Raw genomic sequence first — 22235 nt, 5'->3', positions numbered from 1 at the left:
CGCCCTCATAGAGCCGCTCATGTTGGGGATCTACCAGGGTGGCGAGATGTAGGGCCAGGGCAGGGTGGAGGATGGCTGACAACAGCCGAGATAGGGAGGAGCACGGTCGGCATCGAAGGAAGATGAGCGTGGGCAGGGAGAGCAAAAATAGTTAGCTAGGTTTATTGGCCCAACAGATGTAGGTAGGGGGAGGTGGAGTTTGTTGGGCTAACAAAAGTAGATAGTTTAATAAGTACCCGAGTGGAGTGCATTTTTTAGCCTCTAGTACCTAAAATAGGATAGGTAGTGGGTTTAGGTACTTTGGTAGAGATGCTCTTAGCCACTAAAGTTTTGATCGGTTTATTAGCTCCCATCTAAAGAGACAGGGGTGGAGCTAGAGCAAATTCAAGGAGAGTGCGCTTGCCTTGTGGGTGCGTAGATTTTTTTCATGAGGGTAGAAATATGATGAAAATTTTAACGGTATCACTATTTGTGTTCCAGGGTTTTTATTTTAGAGACTTACCAAAATCCTGAGTTTAGCCATCTATTTTTATGAATTCTCTTGAAGTTTCTCTAAATAGAAGGTCGGTCTAAAGTGGTGTCTAGCTAACCTTGTAAAAATTTTAGGCCATACAAATAAGCTAAAGTGATCTAAAGTTTTAGTCTCCAACTTTAGACAGCTAAAATTTAGAGCAGAGAATCAAGCAGGCAACCAACTCTACGTGAATCATAAACATGTCCTAATAATGATCCATATCATTTAATTTCATGCATGCATGCATACACACAATTCCCTTTTGCGTGCATGCATGGGCATGGCTCATTAATTCCTCACACAGACATCTCAAGATTAAGATAAGTACCCAAATGTTAGTTTTAAATTCTCAAATTAATTTATTTGAATTTTCTAAACGACAAAACTTTGGGTCTCTAAACCATCTCAGAAAAAAAAAGTTATCTACTACAAAATTATAGATTATGTTGAGAGCTACAATTTTATTGAGACTACGTCAACATCAAAGGTTGTCTAATTTTTTTTTAGAAAAAAAAAATCAAAATTAGAGAAAATAGAATAAGAATTTGGGCCTCTAAACGATCTCAGATAAAAAAAAAGTTATCAACTACAAAGTTATAAATCTACTAGAAACTATAATATTTGTAGACTATATCAACATCCAAGGCCATTTTAAAAACTCAAAAATTTGATTTTAAAATCAAGTAACTCAAAATAAATATTTGAGCATCTAACAATATTGAATAAAAACTTTATTAACCATAAAGTTATAGATCTTATCGAGCTATGCAACTTTGATAGAAAGTTTGTGTATTCATGTGATTTCATATGAAAAAGCTATGATTTTTTATATAATAGAAAGAGAAACCAAATGATAGGTGGGCTACTACCAGGTTAAAATTAAAACCACACAAGAAACCACTTTGAAATGGTAAAGTGGGATATGTTATAAAAGTTGTGTATGTTGCCTGGTATTGAAGTTTGAGATGGTCTTTAAAGTGAATTGGACTTTATTTACTCCATAAGGAATGCAATAATCGTTTTTGGGATAGATGACGTATGTGTTTTCATCGTTGCATTAGACCTTTGTGGAATTTTTTTAATATGCGTTTTCGATTAGTGATTACTGTGTGAATTTATAGAATTTATCTTTTTTTTCTATTAGGTCTCGTGAGGATTAAAATGGATGTTCCGGTAGAGGCCTCTTATAAATATTAGAATGATAAGAGAGCTGTTGCTTATTTATCATAGTCCAACATAGAGAGATGTTGTCTCAGTTCGTTGCAGGTGCGTGCGTGTTTGTTAGGTAGAAAGTTTTGCATATGCATATTGGTGGAGTGGAGAAGGAATAATAGTAACGATAATATAATACTCGTAGTAGTATATAAAATAATTTATTTAATGTCGAGGTGCGTGGTGGGACGATGCGCGAGCGCGATACATGGCATGAATGCAACGTTGAGCAGGCCTTTTTGTTTGGCTCAGATGCAGAGTAAAAAAAATGCTCAGCGAGGCCGTGTGTGTGTGTGTGTGTGTGGATGGTTGTAGTATGTGCACATTTGAATTGAGTCATCAAGCCCGTGGACATATGAGGCCCAAAAAGGTTGGGCCTTATTAGGACTTCGAGTCAAGCTGCAAGCCCATGTTGTCGATACAAGGCCCAACTTGTTACTGTAGCACATATATACTCCTCTATCCCACAAATAAACGCATTTCTTTGACTTTTTGTGATTCATATTTGACCGTTGTCTTATTCAAAAAAATTAATAAATATTATTTTATTTTTTATGACTTATTTTTATGATGATTTATTTATTTTATTATTTGCACACAAAAAAATAAATAAGATGAATGGTCAAACATGAATCATATCAGTCAAAAAAATATATTTATTTGTGGGACGGAGGGAGTAGTTTCTTTTTCCTTTTTATTTTCCTTTTCCTTTTGAACTTGATGGGTACGTACAAGGAAAGAGCAAGCAAGCTGAGAGAAAATGGGATGGATCATTCATACATGGGCTACATATATAGCCATATAGAACGGAGTACATAACATACGTACCGTAGCTGTAATAATCAGCATGTACGTACGTATGTATAGATGTAATAATGTAGAAGAGGTTTGCTTGCAGGTTGCTTTGGTGGCATTGCAATTGCCAATTGCATTGCTTGGAAACTAAATAAAGTAAAGAAATTAAGGCCGGAGCAGGCTGTACAGTTGAGCGCAAGGCAAGGCAAGGCAAGGCAGACGTACGGTCCCAATATTCCCATATATATATATATATATATATATATATATATATATATATATATATATGCAGTGCAGCCAATACGAGATTGGAGATGATGGACAATTCAAGCTAGCAGGGATGGGAATGGGATCCTTCAATTCCTAGCTCGATCGCCTAATAATAAGCTACTCTCTCCGTCCTGAAATAGAGTGCACTGTGTCTTCTAAAATTTGTATTGAAATACAATGTGTTCTATATAAAAACTTTGTTTCGATTTGGCAGGGAACAGAAAGCTACGATTTGAAAAGAAACTTTATACTGGAATAATCTATGGACATATGCGTTATTTGAGTGTTGTTCTTAAAATTTATACAACACACTGTATTACAAAATAGAAGGGATCTCCCGCAATCACATGCATGCACATCCAGGGAGGAGGCCATATATATGTTGGGTACGGTGATGCCGACAGTCCAACGCCTCATCGTTCAGCAGTCACCAAAAGTCCTCTCGGAGCTAGAGACGACGACCCCAGAGCGTTGCGTTGCTTTGCACGGTTGCATTGTGCCTCCAACGTCCGGCACCCGGCCGCCGTTGACTCAGCAAATCACAATTCACAACACAACTGCGTCGTCGATGAAGTCGTCGTCCATGCAAAGGCTAAAGCTCTGCTGTGTGCTAGCTTTGGTTGTTCATGGCTTTAATATTCCCAAGCAAATATTTTCCAGCAAAACAGGAAAAAAAAAAGTCCAATGAAAACATTCAATTAATAATAGTGCAGATCCACCGTACTTCAGTGTCCATCTTTGAAAGTTTCATGAGTGTAAAGCGGAGCTTCCGTATAATTACGATGAAAAGAATCCACTAGTAAGATCCCTAGGCAACCACAAAATGCTGAGTGTCGCAGCCAATGGCTCATATGGCATGGCAAAGTTGGTTGCTTATATATAGTACTTATTATAATATTCTTTTTATGGCACTATTAAACTTACTATTTATGAGGAAATTATTGTTTCCGTTCTTCATAGACATGATAAGGCACATGCATGCATGTGTGCTTGATGCTAGTAGTATAGTAATCATGGGGGATACGATGTTGTTTGGCCACGAATGGATTTATCCGACTCGTTTGCTGCCTCTGATTAAGGACACGTAAGCACCCAGACAGCAGCATCGCGCGCGGCACAAAAGAAAAAGAAAAAAAGAAGAAGGCGTGCATCCGCGATGCACACAACACAGGGAGACGACAGGCAAGTGATGTGACAACAACAATGGTACACTTAATTTTGTTATGTCGATTGATTGAGGCCTTTTTTAGTTCTAAAAAGTTTTACAAATTTTTTTTAGATTTCTCGTCACATCGAATCTTACGGCACATATATATATATCTATACCTACTAATAAAAAGCCAAAATTTCAGTCTGCCCTTTTTTTTCTGCCAATCTACAGTCCATAATAGCCACAATCTTCAGTCTGTACTCCACGTAATAGCCACAACAATCTCCAGTCTGCAGTCCTTACGTTACATCCGTATAGGTTAAATAGCCACAATCTCCAGTCTGCAGTCCGTATATGTTACGTTACATCCGTATAGGTTACGTTACATTTTCCAAATCCAAATAGGACTGCCAATCTGCTAATCCAAATTGGTCTACACGTATAGTTTACGTTACGGATATAGATGTCCAAATCTATCCCTAATATTTAAAGATGAAAATTTCAGTCTGCCCGAATGTTCTATCCGTTCCATCCGACATGTCCATATAGATTTATATAATATCTGTGTCCATATATATAACACATGTCCACATACAATACTTTACAATTCAGAGGCAAAACTACCGCCACTTTTTTGGTCTGGATTTTTTGATCGGATAAAAAATTGCTTCGGACCCAACATAGACAAGAAAGAAACTCCTCTCCCAAATCAGACTCGAAATCACATCCAACCGAAGATCGGATAAAAAATTACTTCGGAGTTCGGACGCAACATAGACCGGAAAGAAATCTCCTCTTCCAAATCAGACACGAAATCGCTTCCAAATCACACGAAATCAAATGCAGCCAATTCAATCAAAGTCCAAATCTAAATCAAATCTATACCTAATCACCGTCAGAGTCCTAAGTCCGCACGCATTTGCCGGCCTACTATATGCATCAAAATTACTCCTACGACCAGGAGTCAGACAACCCGTATGTCGGTGGGTTATACCTGTGTATACCAATCGTAGCTCCACACAGCAGGAAAAGGCAACAACTAATGATAATATATATATACACAACGTTCATGTCGAACAGTCCAACGCGTAGCGTCGCAGAAATACCCTGATGTTGGAGCATGGACTGGCCGGCGGCCAGCCTGATAGCTAGACTCCACATGGAGGCGCTGCTTCCGAGCTCCAGCGGCATCTCGCCAAAGATCAGCACGATCCTGCAGTCGCACGTGTACCTGCGATTCGGCCGCGTGCTGCGTGCCCTCGCCAGGGTCAAGTCCGCGCTGCTCGACGACCTCGGCAAGACCAAGTACTGGGGCACGCGACGCACCATCAGGACCGCCTAGCGGCCGGGCCACTGAGGTGGCTGGGAGAGCACCCGGCGCGGTGGGCTAGATGGAGCCGCGCGCAGGACCTGGTCGCACGCGAGCACCATCTAGCCGGCCGGCCTGTGCTGCTAAGGTACGCCATGGCTGCCGTGCTCTCTCTCCGTGTCTGTGTTAGATGATGGCTGAGGAGGGGAGAAGAAAGTGAGAAGACTGAGAAAAGTTTAGGGTTTCATTCCCTTTTATATGAGTATTTTTTTGTCCAAACGAATCACAACCGTTGGATCGATTTGGATGGCTCAGATGAGTTTACTTTAGGGTTTTTCCTTGCTGGGCTATTATTTGGGCCTTCAAGAGCCGTTTGGGCCTCTCAGGGGAGAGGCCGCAGAGGCCGAGCAGGCCACACGCAGTGGGCTGCTGTTGGGCCAAATCTTGACAAAGACAAAATTTAGTTTTTCTTTTTCCAGATTTTTTTTCTTTATTATCCCGTTATGAATATATATATATATATATATATATATATATATATATAAAGCTCCTCTACAAACTAGCCAAATTGATTAAATCTAATTAATCCGACATTAGCACATGTAAGTTGTAGAAATTATGGCTAATTATAAACTAATTAGACTTAAAAGATTCGTATTGTAATTTACAACCAAATTGTACAATTAGTCTAGGGGTGCACACGTAATGTAGTCATCGTAAGATAAATTATAGCTTTTAATGTTTATAGAAAGGGTAAAATATAAATAAATATATAACATTTTGTCCTTATTTTCTATTAACATTTGATAGCCTTTGTTCTCCCGTTGCAACGCACGGGCATTTTTGCTAGTAAAGTATTAAATATAGATAAAAGAAATAACTAATTACATAATTTATCTGTAATTTATAAGATGAATTTTTAAATCTAATTAGTTTATAATTAAATAATATTTGTCAAATACAAACGAAAGTACTGCAATATCTATTTAAAAAAAATTAAGACTAAACAAAGCATGCATCGATCGACATGTGGGTCCATCATCGATTGACAACCACACACCTTGGTTCATGCCCATTTCTGATCCAGCACCAAGGCAACTTACGTACTCCCTTTTGTCCCTTAAAAATCAATTCATGAAGTAAAAATTTATCTACAAATAAATTGATTTTAGTAGAGTGACGATCCACCGGCCCATTTAATATTCCTCGTATTCTCATCCAATAGTGTTGCATGCCTTCCATCTCACATCCCCTCGGCCTTGTTTAGTTCCTAAACAACAAGTTTCCACCCATCACATCGAATCTTTAACTAATACATAAAGTATTAAATATATAAAAAATAAATTAATTACATAGTTTGGTTAATCACAAGACATATCTTTTAAATCTAGTTAGTTCATGATTAGCCTTAAGTGCTACAGTAACCTACATGTACTAATGCTGGATTAATTAGACTTAATAAATTTGTCTCGCAGTTTCCAAATGAGTTATGTAATTAGTTTTTTTATTAGTATCCAATTACTCCTTTTGACATCCTATGAAACATTCAATGTGACACTAAAAAAAATTTCATACTCCAACTAAATAAGGCCTCAAATGAGTAATAAATGATGTGACCAGCGCGTAACCCAAACACCGACTATGTGCAACTTAATTATGGAACTCAAATTACTCAAGGTTAATATGGTCATTTGACAGTTATACTAATATGTGGCAAACTTAGGCTCCGTTTGGCACGGCTTCTCCAGCGGCTTCGGGAACCGTTTAGAGCCGTTTTCTGCCAGACAGGTAAAATAGAATGGCTCCACCAATAAAGCCTCTAAAAACATGCTCTCACAGAGCTTTGGGGTGTGAAGGAGCTAAAAAATAGTGGCTTCTCCTGGCTTCACCTCATCCTACGTGGCGTTCTGTGAGAGCACATTTGAAGGAAAGAGTTGTTTTGCCAAACGGTTTACCAAAATGGCTCCAGCTTCACCAATAGAACTGTTCATGGAGATAAAGCCCCCAAAAAATAGCTTTACTGGTGAAGTAGAGCCGTGCCAAACGGGACCTTACTAGGAATTGATTTTTTCATGGATAGGAGGAGTACTACTAAACCCCCACTAATGCATGGTTTAATTGTCCTTTGATTTATTTGTCCTTTCCTCCCTCCTACTCCCTCCATCTCATAATTGGTGTCATTATCACTTCCCAATAATTAAGTCAAACACTTTTAACTTTAACCAAATATATATATATATTAAAATTTATATTGCTTTCTTAGTATCATTGGTTAGATCGTTGAATATATTTTTATAATAAACTTATTTAGAGATATAAATGTTGTATATATTTTCTACAAACTTAATCAAAGTTGAATTCTGTCACGACTTCTATTTTGGAACCAAGGAAGTACTCTACTAACACCACTTCTATATATATAGGGAAATTCCTTTGTACACGTACGTGTAGTTACTCTCATCTTCAATAAACTACATTGTGTATGTATTCATACTTGTTTATCAGTTTGAGTATGTTTATATACTCATATTAAGATACTCTAGATCTTACCACGCGAAATTTTTTCAAAAAAACTTATATTTTAAATATATTTCTAAAATGCCACTACTATATTATATACAATAAGTATAACCATATACTCTATGTATGTATGCATACTTAACATACATATCACTCTAGATGGTCTAGTATGATCATATACTTTGTCTATATACATTTCATCTGGTCATATACACCTTAAACCTAGAGATACATAGATGAGAGTAACTACACATGTGTGACAGTGTCACAGTGACACTCTACTTGCTGGAACATCGGAATCCATTTACAGGAGCACTATGATACATTGGCTACAAACACTTAGGGTCTGATGGATTGCTTGTGTATAAGCCTTAGCATATATTAGACCTTATGCAACCTAACCTAACCTAACCTAGTGTAAATGTATACAGTGTGTCTTGGTATTTGGTTGTTTTACATAGCCAAATAGTTGATAAATTTTTATTTGCATGCTTACATGTAGTCACCTCTATGTATTAGTCAAGCTTTCATGTTTCTTTTTTTTCGCGAACGGGGCTGAGCCTATATTTTATTAAGACGGAAGGAGTTTACTTTTACAACGGATTGTTAGACCCACTACTAGATCGTTTGTGAGTAGCAAGCGAAACATTAGCGAGGCTAACAACCAAACAAAGAAAAACTCAAATCTACTATACGGCGGTCAATTGTGCGACCAAGCTAACACCACCAACGGACGTCCAAAAGGAGGCTAGTGTAGGAAAAACCCGCGTCGATCCACTACGCACCTTTATCATGGATACGTTGTGCCACGGCCATAGGAGTGGAACTCTCATTTTTGAAGGTCTGCGCGTTCCTCTCCTTCCATATCTCCCAAGAGACAAGGAGGACCAGAGAATCAAACCCCCCTGCTACTGCTCCCGAAACTATAACCTATGCCGTAGCCACCACTCCACCGACATACCAACACCCAAATCCACCAAGATGTGGTGGAGGTCGACTGCTTGCAAGACATGCAAGGCATGCAACCAAATTTCTTTGATCACGACACAGCTTGAGAAGAGGCGAGTACCCATCTCGGGTTCTTGACAATATAAGGCACAACCATCATCGTCCTGCAGACCATGTCGCTTACGCCTATCCGCAGTCCGTAACATATTGTGCAAAGCAAACCAAAAAAACAGCTTTACTTTCGGTGGCACTCTTGTGTGCCAGAGCTCATTGGCACCCAGTAGCTCGGTCGAGCCCATGAAAAAAGCTCGGTAGATGGAAGACACGGAGTAGTTTCCATCCGTCGACCATTTCCAGATGAAACGATCAGACCGTAGGGGATCTAGGGCGGTCTTCCAAACCAACAGTCATGCCTTGATGTACTCACACAACACCTGGGTTGTCGTGAGCCCAACAATATATCTAACCCATTGCCGGTTGTGTAGAGCGTCCCGAACCAACCGACCGCACCCAGCTCTCGAGATGGCGTTGTAGAGGAGCGGGACGAAGGAGCGCAATGGCCGAACCATCGATCATGCCAGATCTCGCGCTCATGCCATCCCCAAGCTGAACTGAACAAGAGGTGTCAAACATTGTGCTACAGTCGGCTCCTGCCAAGTAGAGAGGTATGAGAATTCGTATTCATAAAAGAAGAAGGGGAATCGGCAGAAGCAACCTGTTTGGCAAATGAGATGGTGCATCAGGTTAGGTGAGGTGCAAGAGGAATATTCTTCTTCGGCCTTGTTTATATAGTTTCTAAAAGATTTCAAATTTTTTTATCAAATCAAATTTTACGACACATACATAGAGCATTAAATATAGATTTAAAAAATAACTAATAATTACATAGTTTGACTGTAATTTGCGAGATGATATTTTAGTCTAATTAGTCCATGGTTAGACAATAATTACAAACAAAAATGCTACGGTATCCAAAACTAAAAATTTTCCTGAACTTCTTCTACCGCTAAGGCACATCGTAGATGGGATTGCACATCATCAGGTGTGGGCTGTCAGGCAGAGATGGGATTGTACTAGTAGTAATTAACCACCTTCACATCGGCCAGGCGACAAAAACCATGCAAACCATCATCTGAAGCAACGTCCGTGACAAATCAAAACGTTGCTCCGTCTCAAGTATTTTACTATACTAGTAGCACTAGAAGTCAAGAAGGACAAAAAGGTGACCGTGGATAGCGATTGGGAGCAGAGCATATACCAACAACAAACGGACCGAGGCCTGAAGGCCTGAAGCTGTACTGTGCCAGCTCAGCAACTGCTTGGGGGACACACAAAAATTCACATAAATCATATAGAGATTTCACATAAATCAATTTAATTTTATAAGAAAAACACATGATTCATGAAAGAAGGATCCTATGTTCTAGACAGGATCAAGTTTTATCCCAGCCCCGCAAAACAAATCGCAAAGAAGTTTTTGAGGTAGCGATAGGAAAGTGAGAGGGGTTGAATGATAATGGTGCAGGCGGTCTGTGAGCTCACTGTCAACCCAAAAAATAAGGGAGTTTAGGTATTGTGGACCTTGGTATATGAAATAAGTGTATGTTGGGAAAGTGGCTCCACTAGTACACAAATGCTTTTTACTATGGGTCAAAATCGATCTTTAGAATTGGTTAGCAAAACCGAAACTATGCCATCAATCGTAAAACTAAGTTATTTTCAAAGACGGTTTTAAAACCGATCCTATAAATTGATTTTTAAAGACTTAGAGGTTTCACAAATAATTTGGCGACTTTAGATCCATTTGAAGATTTAAATATTTCTTTGCTTCTTTAAAAGAAGGGTTATTAAAAATATTTCTTCGCTTCTTTAAACAAAGTTGTTATTGTTGATCCAAATCTCTTTTACAGGTTGTATTCAGGGGACCCACTAGTTTTGGATCTAAACCTAATTGCAATGATTTGACGATCGATAAGCTCTCCTGGTAGGAACTTGCTGAACTTTAATTCTTTAAAAAAGTGGCATCGAGACTCCGACTCATTCAGATGATCTTTGGTAGTTAGAAATGGGTCTTAAGTTGTTATGTCTCAAAGTATTTTGTTTGCCTTAAGCTGTTGAGTTGTAGCAAGTTTATATGGCCCCCCTGTTAGTGGAGATAAAACATGAGACTTCTTTTATTACCTAAAAGACCTAGTATGGGATATTTGGAGGTCCAAATAATATCCATTCTCATTACTGAGTCAACTTATATGTATACTCCCTCCACCTCATCAAAATATAAGGCGCGATTTAACTTGTGCGGTCTTAAAAAAAACATGATTTGACCCATAATTTCTCTTATATAATTTATAGAAACAAAAGTTCGACCATTAGAAAGTATTTCTAAATAGAAATCTAATGTAACTACTTTCATAGTACAAACTTTGCTTATGATTAAGTTGATTATTAGTTAAAGATAACAAAGTTTGAATTTTGAAATACATGTATGACCTTATATTTTAGGACGGAGGGAGTAAGTGGTTGCCTAGGTTGTCATTTATCCATACGATGCGAGTACATACATACATATATTGACGCCGGTAGAATGCACGATTTTTATCAAATATTTGATTTAGCTAAAATAATCCTATATGTTTGACTTGATCCCGTCCAAAGCAATCCAAAGGTAAAAACACCAGAATCACAGTGCTTGCATTGTTGTATTGTACATGCATCTGTACTATACTCCTAGGACGAGTACGACAGAAGAACAGACTCCGTCCATTTCGCAGGCAACCACCAAACCACCGTGGTACTGTAGTAGGTATACGTGCGACCACAGCACCCGGCCCGGATTAAAAGCAAGCGACTGCTTTCATGCTCTGCGTTTGGGACAAAATTCACAGTTTCCTTTGTTTTTACTGCTGTCCTCTGTGTGTCTGTCCAAAAGATAATGTACATCTCAGATGTTGATGTGTCAAACTTTATAGTATCTCCAAATATATTTATTACAAAAATTATATTGTATTGTTTAGCCAAACTTTATACTGTCCTCTATATATATATTTTTATATATTTAGCCAAAATTTAAAGAGCTGACTATACAAAAAATCATTAGGAGCCGGGGAAGTAATAATGTATAAGCAGCATCAGTTCTCAACACAACAAGAAGGGAAAATATATAAAAAAATGCTACAAAAGTGAACGCAACTAAAGATCTTGTTTGTATTGGCTCAAATAAGTTGCTAATATATAATAAGGGTTAATTAAAAATGCTATAGCTGATTTTAAAGGTGTATTTGGAACTAGAGCAGATCTAAACAAAAAAAAATAAAGTTTTTAGAGCATCCTTTTTAGGTGGTCTTATAACTCTACATTTATTTTTCTGAAGCATAATTTGTAGAACTACACTTGTTTCATTTAAAAACATAGAGCAGAACGGTCTCTAAAAGGTCCTAAATAGCCTAGATTCTAGTTCACTTTATAGTTTATTTTGAACTATTTAACATTTATATATAGCTTACGTATAAAAACTATTAGTGAGTTCCCTTCTAGTTAATACAATAATTTATCGAACATAAAGAGTCGGTTATCACAAGCAGACGAGGGAGGAGACCAGGAGGGCGAGCGGTACAATGCCACTGCCATTGCTTGTCGAGGTCTAGGAGGAGGACGACGACCATGACAGGCGGTAGTGGACAAGGAGGGATCGCCTTAGAAATCTCGCAAACCCACAAGGCAGCCTGGCCTAATCTAATGGAGGAGTAATTAATTACTAAAATAACTTCCTTCCTTATAGTGTACTACAGTAATTAAATTAATTGCTCCCTGCCATAGCAAGAGAGGTGGAGGTGGAGGGGGAGGGGGGCTTGGCATGGTCAGGTCAGGTCAGGTCAGGTCCGCCTCCTGCTAGCTGCAAGCTGCTACTGCTGCTGGCTGCTGCTACTGCTACTGGCTCTTCTTCTTTCCCGACCCCGACCCCGACCCCGACCTCCCCCCTTCCCCTCTCCAGCTAGCTGAGGGAGCTCTCATCCCCCTTCGCCTTCCGCCTTCCCCCAGAGGTGGGTGGGTGAAGTCGGGAGACACACATGGTTTCTTTCTCCGCTTCCTAAGATTCCTCTTCTTCCCCCAACCCCACCCTACACCTTTTGCCGCGCTGCACCTGCACGCCCGCCGCCGTATCTCAGGTCAGCATCACCAACCGCAGCTCCACCTCCCGATCCCAGCCCCAATCTAGTCTAGGAGGAGCCAGAGGAGGAGGAGGAGGAGGAGGAGGAGGAGGCCGCTTCCGGATTCTGCCGCCGCCCTCCCTCGGCCGCATCGGATGCTACCACTACCACGACCGACCATCACCAGCAGCAGCAGCAGCAGCAGGAGCAGGACAGGATGTTCAAGCTTCACCGCCACCGCTCCTCCGACCGCGTCGGCGAGCGCTTCGACTTCAGATTCTCCAACTTCCGCGCCGTCCAGGTTGCTCTCCCTCCCTCCCTCCCTCCCCTCTCCCTCGGGGGCTGTCCAAAATCGTTTCTTTTCCCCCACTTCCTTCTTGCAGTTGCAGGGCCAGACGGCCAGGGGAGGACAGACAGTACCAGTCCAAAACTCGCTTACCCGATTCGATACGAAACAGAGGCCCTGCGATTAGCACAGTTTCTTCTCTTCTATCTACTGGAGTAGTCGCTTTGCTCCTTACCTTTCATCATCATCTCCTGATTTGATAACTCGCTCCCGTTAGGCTTGGGCCAAGGCCGCCACTGATGACAGACACTCGTCATTCAACCTACATTCCTTCATCACCTTTCAAGTGTTACATCAATGTAGGATCATACTCCAGCTTACTACTAGTTCCTATCCTACACATTATTATGCTTCCTTGATTCTTGTCACCCTTCCTTACGACCTTACTCACGTCACGTGTGTGCCTACCTCAGAACCACTCCTAAAAGGGGAACGGGAAGCACTGCTGCTTTGCTGTACGCCTGTACCAAACCAACCTCATATGCAAATCGCATTGCTTCCTCTCCCAGTCTCCCCTGGTGATACAAATACAATGGCTACCTTTTGGCATTCACTCGGTCTACTTTCTCAGGGGGTTCAAACTTTATTTCACGAGTTTCCTGCCATTCATGTGTGCGTGTACCCCGGAAAAAAAAATGGTCCTTCCTCTTCATTTTAACCACGACCTATTATTAAAGGAGGGATACCGCATTGCCCCTCTTATTGTATTGTGTGTGTGCCTTCGCATTCATTTCATATCCTGCACTTTATACCTTTCCTGCAGTTTATTTTACCCCATGTGCTACATGACATGAATCCCCTCATTTTTGTGTCTCATCGATTCATTTCATGTCTTTTTCATAGGTCCCCGCAGTATCAGACAGGCTCTTCCTATCCATAGTCTCAGTCGACAATGGAAAAACAATTGCAAAGTCTAGCAAAGTAGCTTCTCGGAGTGGAATATGCCAGTGGCCTGACACCATCTTGGAACCCATATGGTTCTCCAAGGACGAAGTCTCCAAAGAATTTGAAGAATGCCAGTACAAGATTATTGTCTCCCTGGTATGTAATATGATGCTTGGATGTCCAGAAGTCAAACACCACCAACTTTGACCAAATATATACAAGAAATCATTAATACTGGTGTTGCATAATAAGTATCATTAGATTAGTCATTGAATATATTTTCGTAATAAACTTATTTGGTGATCAAAATGTTGCTAATATTTTCAATAAATCTATTCAAACTTAAGAAAATTTGACCTGCACGAATCCAAAGCGACACTTATTTTGGGACAGTTGATTATATGTAATATTTTCCCCACCGTATCCATTCTTGGATGTCCAGTTCCTGCTTCAATCTCAGTGCTTATTACCTTTGTCTATCCACTCTGTCCTATTCCTGTAATCCTGTCGCTAGGCTTATTATTGGGTCACTAACAAATGGTCTCATGTAATGTTCCAGGGATCGACAAAATCTGGCATTCTTGGGGAGATTTTTCTAAATCTGTCTAATTTTCTGAATTTGGTCGATCCGACCGCTATCTCTTTGCCACTGAAGCGATGCAACTCTGGAACAGTTTTACAGGTGCGTTTCTCTTATTCATTACACCTCCTCCTTTTCAAGGCCATCTGGGCATTGCTTACATGATTTGATAACCAAAAAAATGCTGGTATCACATTCCGATCATAGCTGCCAACTGTTACATAGGTGCCTATTTCATGCTTGTACTTTTGGCAGTGTGCCTGAAGGCCATTCTTACTACTAATGTTAAAGTTCATATTTTTTCCCCTCACTTGCAGCTTAAGGTTCAATGTCTTGGCACAAAGTCTAAGCTGAGGTGACTAGACTGAAGCCTCAGTACTTCATTCTTGCCAAGTTCTGTTTAGTCTCTCGTCGCTCACCCAAATCCTGAATCTGATAATTCTCCCATTTCTATGTAGTGGTGTCAGATCATTGAGGGACATGGCTCCCCGTCATGATAACCGTAGTCCAACGCCAACCAATGATGAGATGGACAACAGGTCAGATTGCTCCGATGGTATGTTCAACAAGGCTGTTCGTTCTTCATCCGAAAATCATCTGGGTGGAACTTATCAAGATGAATCCGGAAACAGGGTATGCTACTGCTTAAAACAATTTCCTGTCCCAAACATTACCTGTTCCATCCCGAGTTGTCGTTGGACTGTTTCTGATGCCTTGAGAGATCTATTCTATTTTCACTGAAATTGTTGATTACATGAATAATAGCATGGAACTTAGTTTCCAATGCTATATGTTCAACCTTGTAGCTAAAGCACCCCATTTTAATGTTTCAATATCAGACCTTTGATGGGAATGAAAAAAGAACCTGTCTGTGGATCTTTTTGTGCAAAGCTGATGAAATCCTTTTCCTTTAGTCAAGCAAAAGTCTTGAATTTTTTCTACTATCTTGCACAAAAGCTATGATAAGTTCTACTCCCTCTGTCCCAAAATAGATGTCGCTATGGGATGCGTGCGGGTCAATTTTTCGCAACTTTGACTAAGTTTGAAGAAAATGCGTGCAATATTTGTATCTCCAAATAAGTTTATTATGAAAATATATTCAACGCTCTATGCCTCTATCTAATGATATTAATTATGTATTATAAATATTAATAATATTTTAGATATATTTTGCCAAAGTTAGAAGTGTTTGACTTCTCGGGAAGCGAGAATGACATCTATTTTGGGACGAAGGGAGTAGTTCCTACTTAATGACCTATTCATAAATCTAAAAATCACATTAAATTCACTAGTGATCAGCAGGCCACAAAAGTCATACTGTAAACAGCGCGAGTACAATTATGTGTGGATGATCTCATCCACAAAGGTTCCTCTGTTGCACATGACCTGCATGTATGCATGTATGCATAAATCCACAAGATACTCCAATGCGGAAGCTGGTGGACCTACCATCATTACCACCACGGAGATAACCTTTTTATGCTGTAAAGATATTTTTTCGCATAACTCTTTGAAGCTCCTCGCATTTGGTATAGTTTTCTATATGGACTGCAATTTTACCATCAGCAAGTGACATATTTTGTTTACATGTCATGCTCTATCAGAGTATTATGTGTCCATGCTGATTATTTGTCCCATCTTCTTTTTGGCAGGAAACAAGTTTCTCTACATCAGGGTCCCATCGGAGTTCTAATTCTGGAGATAGTACTGCAGATAGAACAAACTTCTCTCCTAGAGACAACTCTAATGGAGGACTTTATGTGGGAAGGCAGGATTCTGCTAGTTCCTATGCTAGTTATGTTAGTGCTGGTCGCGGTGATGACGGGCTTAGATCCAACAATTCATCTTTTAGTTCTCGGGCTTCAGGCCCAGGTTTGCTGCAAGGGAATACTCCAAAAACATTTTCAAATGGCCTTTCTCAGTTATCTATGGGGGCATCTGACTCATCTAAAGATCTTCTTGAAGCTGCTGAAGAAACAATTGAGGAGCTCCGAGATGAGGCAAAAATGTGGGAACGCCACTCTCGCAAGTTGAAGGCTGATCTAGAGATGCTGAAAAAGGAGTGTTCTGAAAAATCAAAGCAACAGGCTGAGCTATCAGTTGAGCTGTCTGCTGCACAAGCTGAACGGGATTCATATAGACATGAAATAGAAGAATTGAAGTCATCCTTACAAGATGTAAACACACGGCAAATAATTAAAGGAACACCTAAACGTTCAGACTGGATAGACCTGCAGAAGGAACTTGAAGGTGAGGTTAAGTTTCTTAAAGAATCGAATACGGACTTAACCATACAACTAAACAGGACTCAAGAGTCAAATATAGAGCTTCTTTCTATTCTTCAGGAACTGGAGGAAACCATTGAAGAACAGAGAGTTGAAATATCTAAGATTTCGAAGGTCAAGCAGACTGCTGACCCTGAGAATGGACTGTTAGTAAAAGAAGACAAAGAGTGGGCTAAGAAACTGTCAATGAAAGAGGATGAAATCACAATTCTGAGGGAGAAATTGGATCGTGCTCTCAACATTGGAAATGCAGGTGGTGCAGGTTCCAATGCCATTTATCTTGAATTGGAGAAAGAAAATGAAATTTTAAGGGCTAAAATACAAGAGCTTGAGAAGGACTGCTCTGAACTAACAGATGAAAATTTGGAGCTTATATATAAGCTGAAAGAAAATGGTCTGACAAAAGGTCAGGTTCCTCGTATTTCAAACAATAATGAGCTGCAATTCGAAGAGCTTACATCGCGGATTCATCAACTGGAGGAGGAACTTAGGAATAAGGACATGTTAAGAGATGACAGTTTTTCTGAGTCATCAATGTCTAATGCAGATGAGTTACAGAGAAAATGTGCTGACCTTGAGCTGAAGCTGCTAAATTTTAGGTCTCAAACCTGTGAGCTAGAAGAAAAGTTCCGAAAAAGCCAAGAGGAGCTGGAACAAAGAAATCTCGAGTTATCTGAGCTGAGAAGAAAGATAAATGGTTTACATTCTACTGAACTGGAAGTTTGTGAGTCTGGTCCGACATGGAAGTACCAATCTAGAATAGCAGATCTAGAGGATACTGAACAACCTGAGACAGATACACTAAAGGCCAGGTTTGAACTGCAACTACAGGAAAATGATGACCTTCGGCGTTCTAAGGTTGAGATGGAAAATTTTATTTCTGAGATTCAGACAGAGAAGAGTCAGCTTGAGGAACGCCTGTCCGCATCGCTTAAAGAAAGCAGCATCACATCTAAATGCTTGGATGAAGTGCGCAAAGATATACTTGTGCTTTCCAGCAGTTTAGATTCCCATGTTTCAACCAATAAGCTTCTTGAGAGGAACATAGTTGAGCTAGAGAGCTGCAAAGCTGAATTAGAGTTGCATGTATCGGAGCTGGAACAGGAAAACATAGAGTTGTCAGAACGGATATCTGGACTAGAAGCACAATTGACTTACCTGACAGATGAAAAGGAGTCAAGCGAGCTGCAGATGCATGACTCCAGATCTCTCATCATCAATCTCAAAGATAAAGTAGAGCGTCAGCAATCAGAGATGGAAACTCAAAGGCTCGAGTTTAAGCAGAAGCAACAAGAATCTCAAAGAAGATTGTCAGAAGCACAAGACGATTCTGAAGTTCTGAGAAGATCTAATTCTAAACTACAATCTACGGTTGAGAGCCTTATTGAAGAGTGCAGTTCTCTTCAGAATCTAACTGCTGACCTGAAAAAGCAGAAGTTGGAATTACACGGTCATCTTACGCAAAAAGAGCAGGAACTGGACGAGTCAAAAAAAAGGAACTTTGAGTTTAGCAAAACAGTGGAGTTCCTTGAGGCAAAGCTTTCGTCACTACAGAAGGACATTTCTTCTAAAGAGCAATATTTATTGTCAGAATTGGAGAGTATATTCCAGGAACACATGGAACAAGAAGAAAGAATTAATCGTGCTCATTTCATGCTCAATAAGATCGAGAAAGAAAAGAATCTTGAAGTAGAGAATCTTGAGAGGGAGGTCGTCAGCCTCACTGCACAGGTCTCCTCCACGCACGAGGAGCGAGAAAGTGCCACTCTGGATGCTATTCGAGAGGTATCTGTCCTGCGAGCAGACAATGCTAAACTTGAGGCTAATCTCCAAGACGTCAGTGCACAATTGAGACATTACGAGTCTCAATTGGAAGACCTTCGCAAGGAGTCTAAAAATAAGATTAAAGGATTGGTTGATTCCCTTAATGCCTCCAAACAAAGCGAGGAAATGTTGACATCAGATGCTGAACATATGAAAAAGTTGATGGAAGCTGCTAAATCCAATGAAGATGCGTTAAGGAAAACTTCTAATGAACTAGAACTGAAGCTTAAATCCAGTGATTATGAGAAACAACAAATGCTGGAAGAAATATCTGGCCTGAAACTTCAGGTTCAGAAAATAATGAATCTTCAAGATGAGGTTTTCAAACTTCAGAGTTCTCTCGATGAGGTCAAGTTTGAAAAAGGAAAACTGGAGGAGTTTCTGCGCTCGGTGACTGAGGAATGTGAAGAACTAAAAGCACAGAAGGCTATGCTAACAGATAAAGTTTCTGATATGCAGGAGACTTTGAGAAATGGTGAAGAAGAAAAGCGAAACAGAATAGCTATGCAGGCAAAGCTCGTGAGGTTGGAGAGTGATCTATCAGCATCAGAAGCATCACATGTACATGAAGCAGAATTAAAGAACGAACTCAGTAGGATCAAGAGATCAAACAGTGAGTACCAGAGGAAGATACAAACTCTTGACCAGGAAAATGAGGATCTCACGAGGAGAATTCAAATTATGGAAAAGAATTTTGAGCAAATGTCCCACGTTAAAGAGAACCTTGCAAAGCAGGTTAGCCATTTGAAGTAAAGTACTTGCTATGATGATCAAACGATCTCTCCTTATTGATGTTTCTATCTGCTTGTGCCTTTTCTTGTGCTTGTAGGAGATTGGAGGAGATAACCAGGCAGCCATTGAGTCAAAAATTCAGTTACTGGAAACTAAGCTCGCAGAGGCATTGGAGGAAAATAAGATGTACAGAGCTCAACAGAAGAGGTACCCCTACCATCACAAACCTAAATGTGTTCTGTCAGATGATGAGTGTACATAGAATGATAGGAATGTTGTATGTAGCTATTCTGTTTTGTTTTTAGTACGACTAATGAGTTTGACATTAGCTATTTAGTTTAGAGGACTAGAATTACAAGCAAAGCATTGGCCAGTACATGCTGAGAAAGTATGCCTTTTCTATACGCAATTTTCATCTAATCTTTAATTGAAAAACTGAAGTTTGGCAATCCTGCAAGGAAATCACACTCTGGAAGATGCTAGTGGTCTCATAGAGTAAATATTTTAATCTCATTAACCAGTAGGTAATGCCGTAATGGTGTGCTAGTAAAGCGACATCTTTTTTCTTTTTGCAATCATATACTTGTGCCTTTATTTGCATTCTGATGTAAGGTTGTGTAATATGTTGTGCATTGAATCTGTTCGTAGTTCTCACCTTATCTGAACTGCTCGTTCATATGAACTGGACCTTGTGACTCGACTGCAAATTGTTTACACAATATTGCGAGCAGGAGAAACTTGATTTAGTTTCATGTGTTAAAGTTGGAGCGCACATTGCTAACTAACAGAAATATCGAAGCCAGTTAGTTACCACTATTGGTTTAGGATATTATCCGCAATACTGAACTTGTGAACAGAGTTAGTCCTATGTGATTGTTGGTTTTCCATGATAATATAAAAAATCTTTTTGTTTATGTACAGTCCGATTCCTGAGGGGCAATCTGCTGGTGGAGATGACAAGGAGGGTAATAGTAATACCGACAGGATTTTGCAGTTGGAAGGAGAACTAAGAGATATGAAGGAACGATTACTCAACATGAGCTTGCAGTATGCAGAGGTAGAGGCTCAGAGGGAACGATTAGTGATGGAGCTTAAAGCTATCAAGAAAGGCAGGTGGTTTTAGCACGATGTGGAATTGTTTTCCTGACAAAACATGTTGCTGACAGCACAGGTACTGCATCTTTCTCGCCACTCTGGCTGCACCCAATTATGAGGTGATAGTTAGACATATCCGCTAGCATTTCTTGTGAAACTGTTTTGAAACTTTATATCAAAATGATCCCACCATCTGTTCTGGTGCTCAGACATTGCCCAACCAAATATTAAAAACTTAATTTCTGGTTGTACAGATGGGCATTCATCAAGCCGTGTTATTTCCATGCTTGTGGCAATATGAGGTTTATGTCAGATTATCATGTGAGAGCAAGCAAGTGCAAGTGCAGAGTCAGACATGATGTAGCCTGGACCTGCTAACTGGTGCTGGAGGATGGGCTCCGAGACGACACTGAAGGTCCCTGTGATGCGGTGAACTGTGACCCTGTGACTGCCCAGGCCTTGGGGGTGCGGCCCCTACACTATGATATGATGATCTCATTGCTATTGGTATTTAACCTATTTATTTGTAATGGCCTGCCTTTTTATCTGGTATATATATATATATATATATATGAGTTTGACTGGAGGGTGATGGTCAGTTGTTGATATGGTTACTCAGATCGATGGCCCTCCGATCCCTCTGTTTTACATGATTGATTATACTGAAAAGAGTCCAGCCCCATAATTGTCGATAAATGTAGTTACACTATTCTTTTATGTGAGAGCAGTGAAGTGGCTGGGTTAGTAGCAAGCAGTCATTATATTGCACTCTGTACCATACAATACAATATTGTTGTAGTTTGGGTGTAGAATAATATAATAATGTGATGAAGGGAGCCTCATTTGTTCATGTAAGGCTGTAACCTGTTTTTTTCTTACGGACAATGCGAGCATATGGATAATAATGAAGTTGCCGTTGTGGTAGGTACGTGCATCACATTGTTGATGAAGCTTTAAACCCTCAGGAGGGTAAGTGCAGTTGCATTTCATCATTGCCCCATGTGTCAATTGTTGACACGTAGCTGCTGAATCAGTGACCACACAATTGCATTGGTTTAGAAGAGTTGTAACTAATGATATAGTTAGCTATAATGATCGATAGCAGCGCTAGTCTAGATATATTTTAGAAGAGTGCGTAGTGTAAATTTTAAGGAGGGTGAAGAAGAATCAAGTGGCAAATTAGTCCTACTAGTAGAGTACTTGGCAGTCAGTCAGTGGTCCCTCCAGAGAAGATGCATGATGAGAATGGATTCCTGAGCCCTTGGATCACTCATTTGGATCAATTTAGCTCTGCCATGGCTCCTGTGAAACTGAAAGCGGATCATCTATCTGATGTACTAGTATCATCATTTTGTTTGTGTATAATATGGCACAAGCGGAGCCGCGGCCGAGGAATCATGTTGGGTGAATCACAGGCGGTCATGAAAACTGCAGGAAATGTGAAATGCTTGGCATGGTTATTCATTTATTTATGGTTACTTGCCTTAGGCATGTGGATAAAGAAGTTGTAGTTCTATGAAACAATTTTATTCAAAAGCAAGAGGGAGACAGATCCAGAGATAGAAAACCTCAAATAGGGAGAACTAAAAATGACTAATTGAAAACCTCATATAGCTATGGTT

At 39.9% G+C, this 22235-nt stretch overlaps 1 protein-coding gene across 1 annotated transcript; it reads left to right on the top strand.

The window, feature by feature from the left end:
- On the top strand, positions 12545-21489 carry LOC8078034 (cingulin). Its single transcript, XM_021463953.1, has 9 exons — positions 12545-13167; positions 14056-14253; positions 14657-14779; positions 14995-15032; positions 15136-15310; positions 16330-19521; positions 19616-19725; positions 20440-20689; positions 20868-21489. The coding sequence occupies exons 1-8, from the start codon at positions 13084-13086 to the stop codon at positions 20639-20641; spliced, it is 4122 nt and encodes a 1373-aa protein (XP_021319628.1). The 5' UTR covers positions 12545-13083; the 3' UTR covers positions 20642-20689; positions 20868-21489.

Source organism: Sorghum bicolor, chromosome 1 (genome assembly GCF_000003195.3).
Source record: "Sorghum bicolor cultivar BTx623 chromosome 1, Sorghum_bicolor_NCBIv3, whole genome shotgun sequence".
NCBI lineage: Eukaryota > Viridiplantae > Streptophyta > Magnoliopsida > Poales > Poaceae > Sorghum > Sorghum bicolor.
Note: the sequence above shows the minus strand (reverse complement) of the source record. Positions and strands in the feature narration are given on the sequence as shown.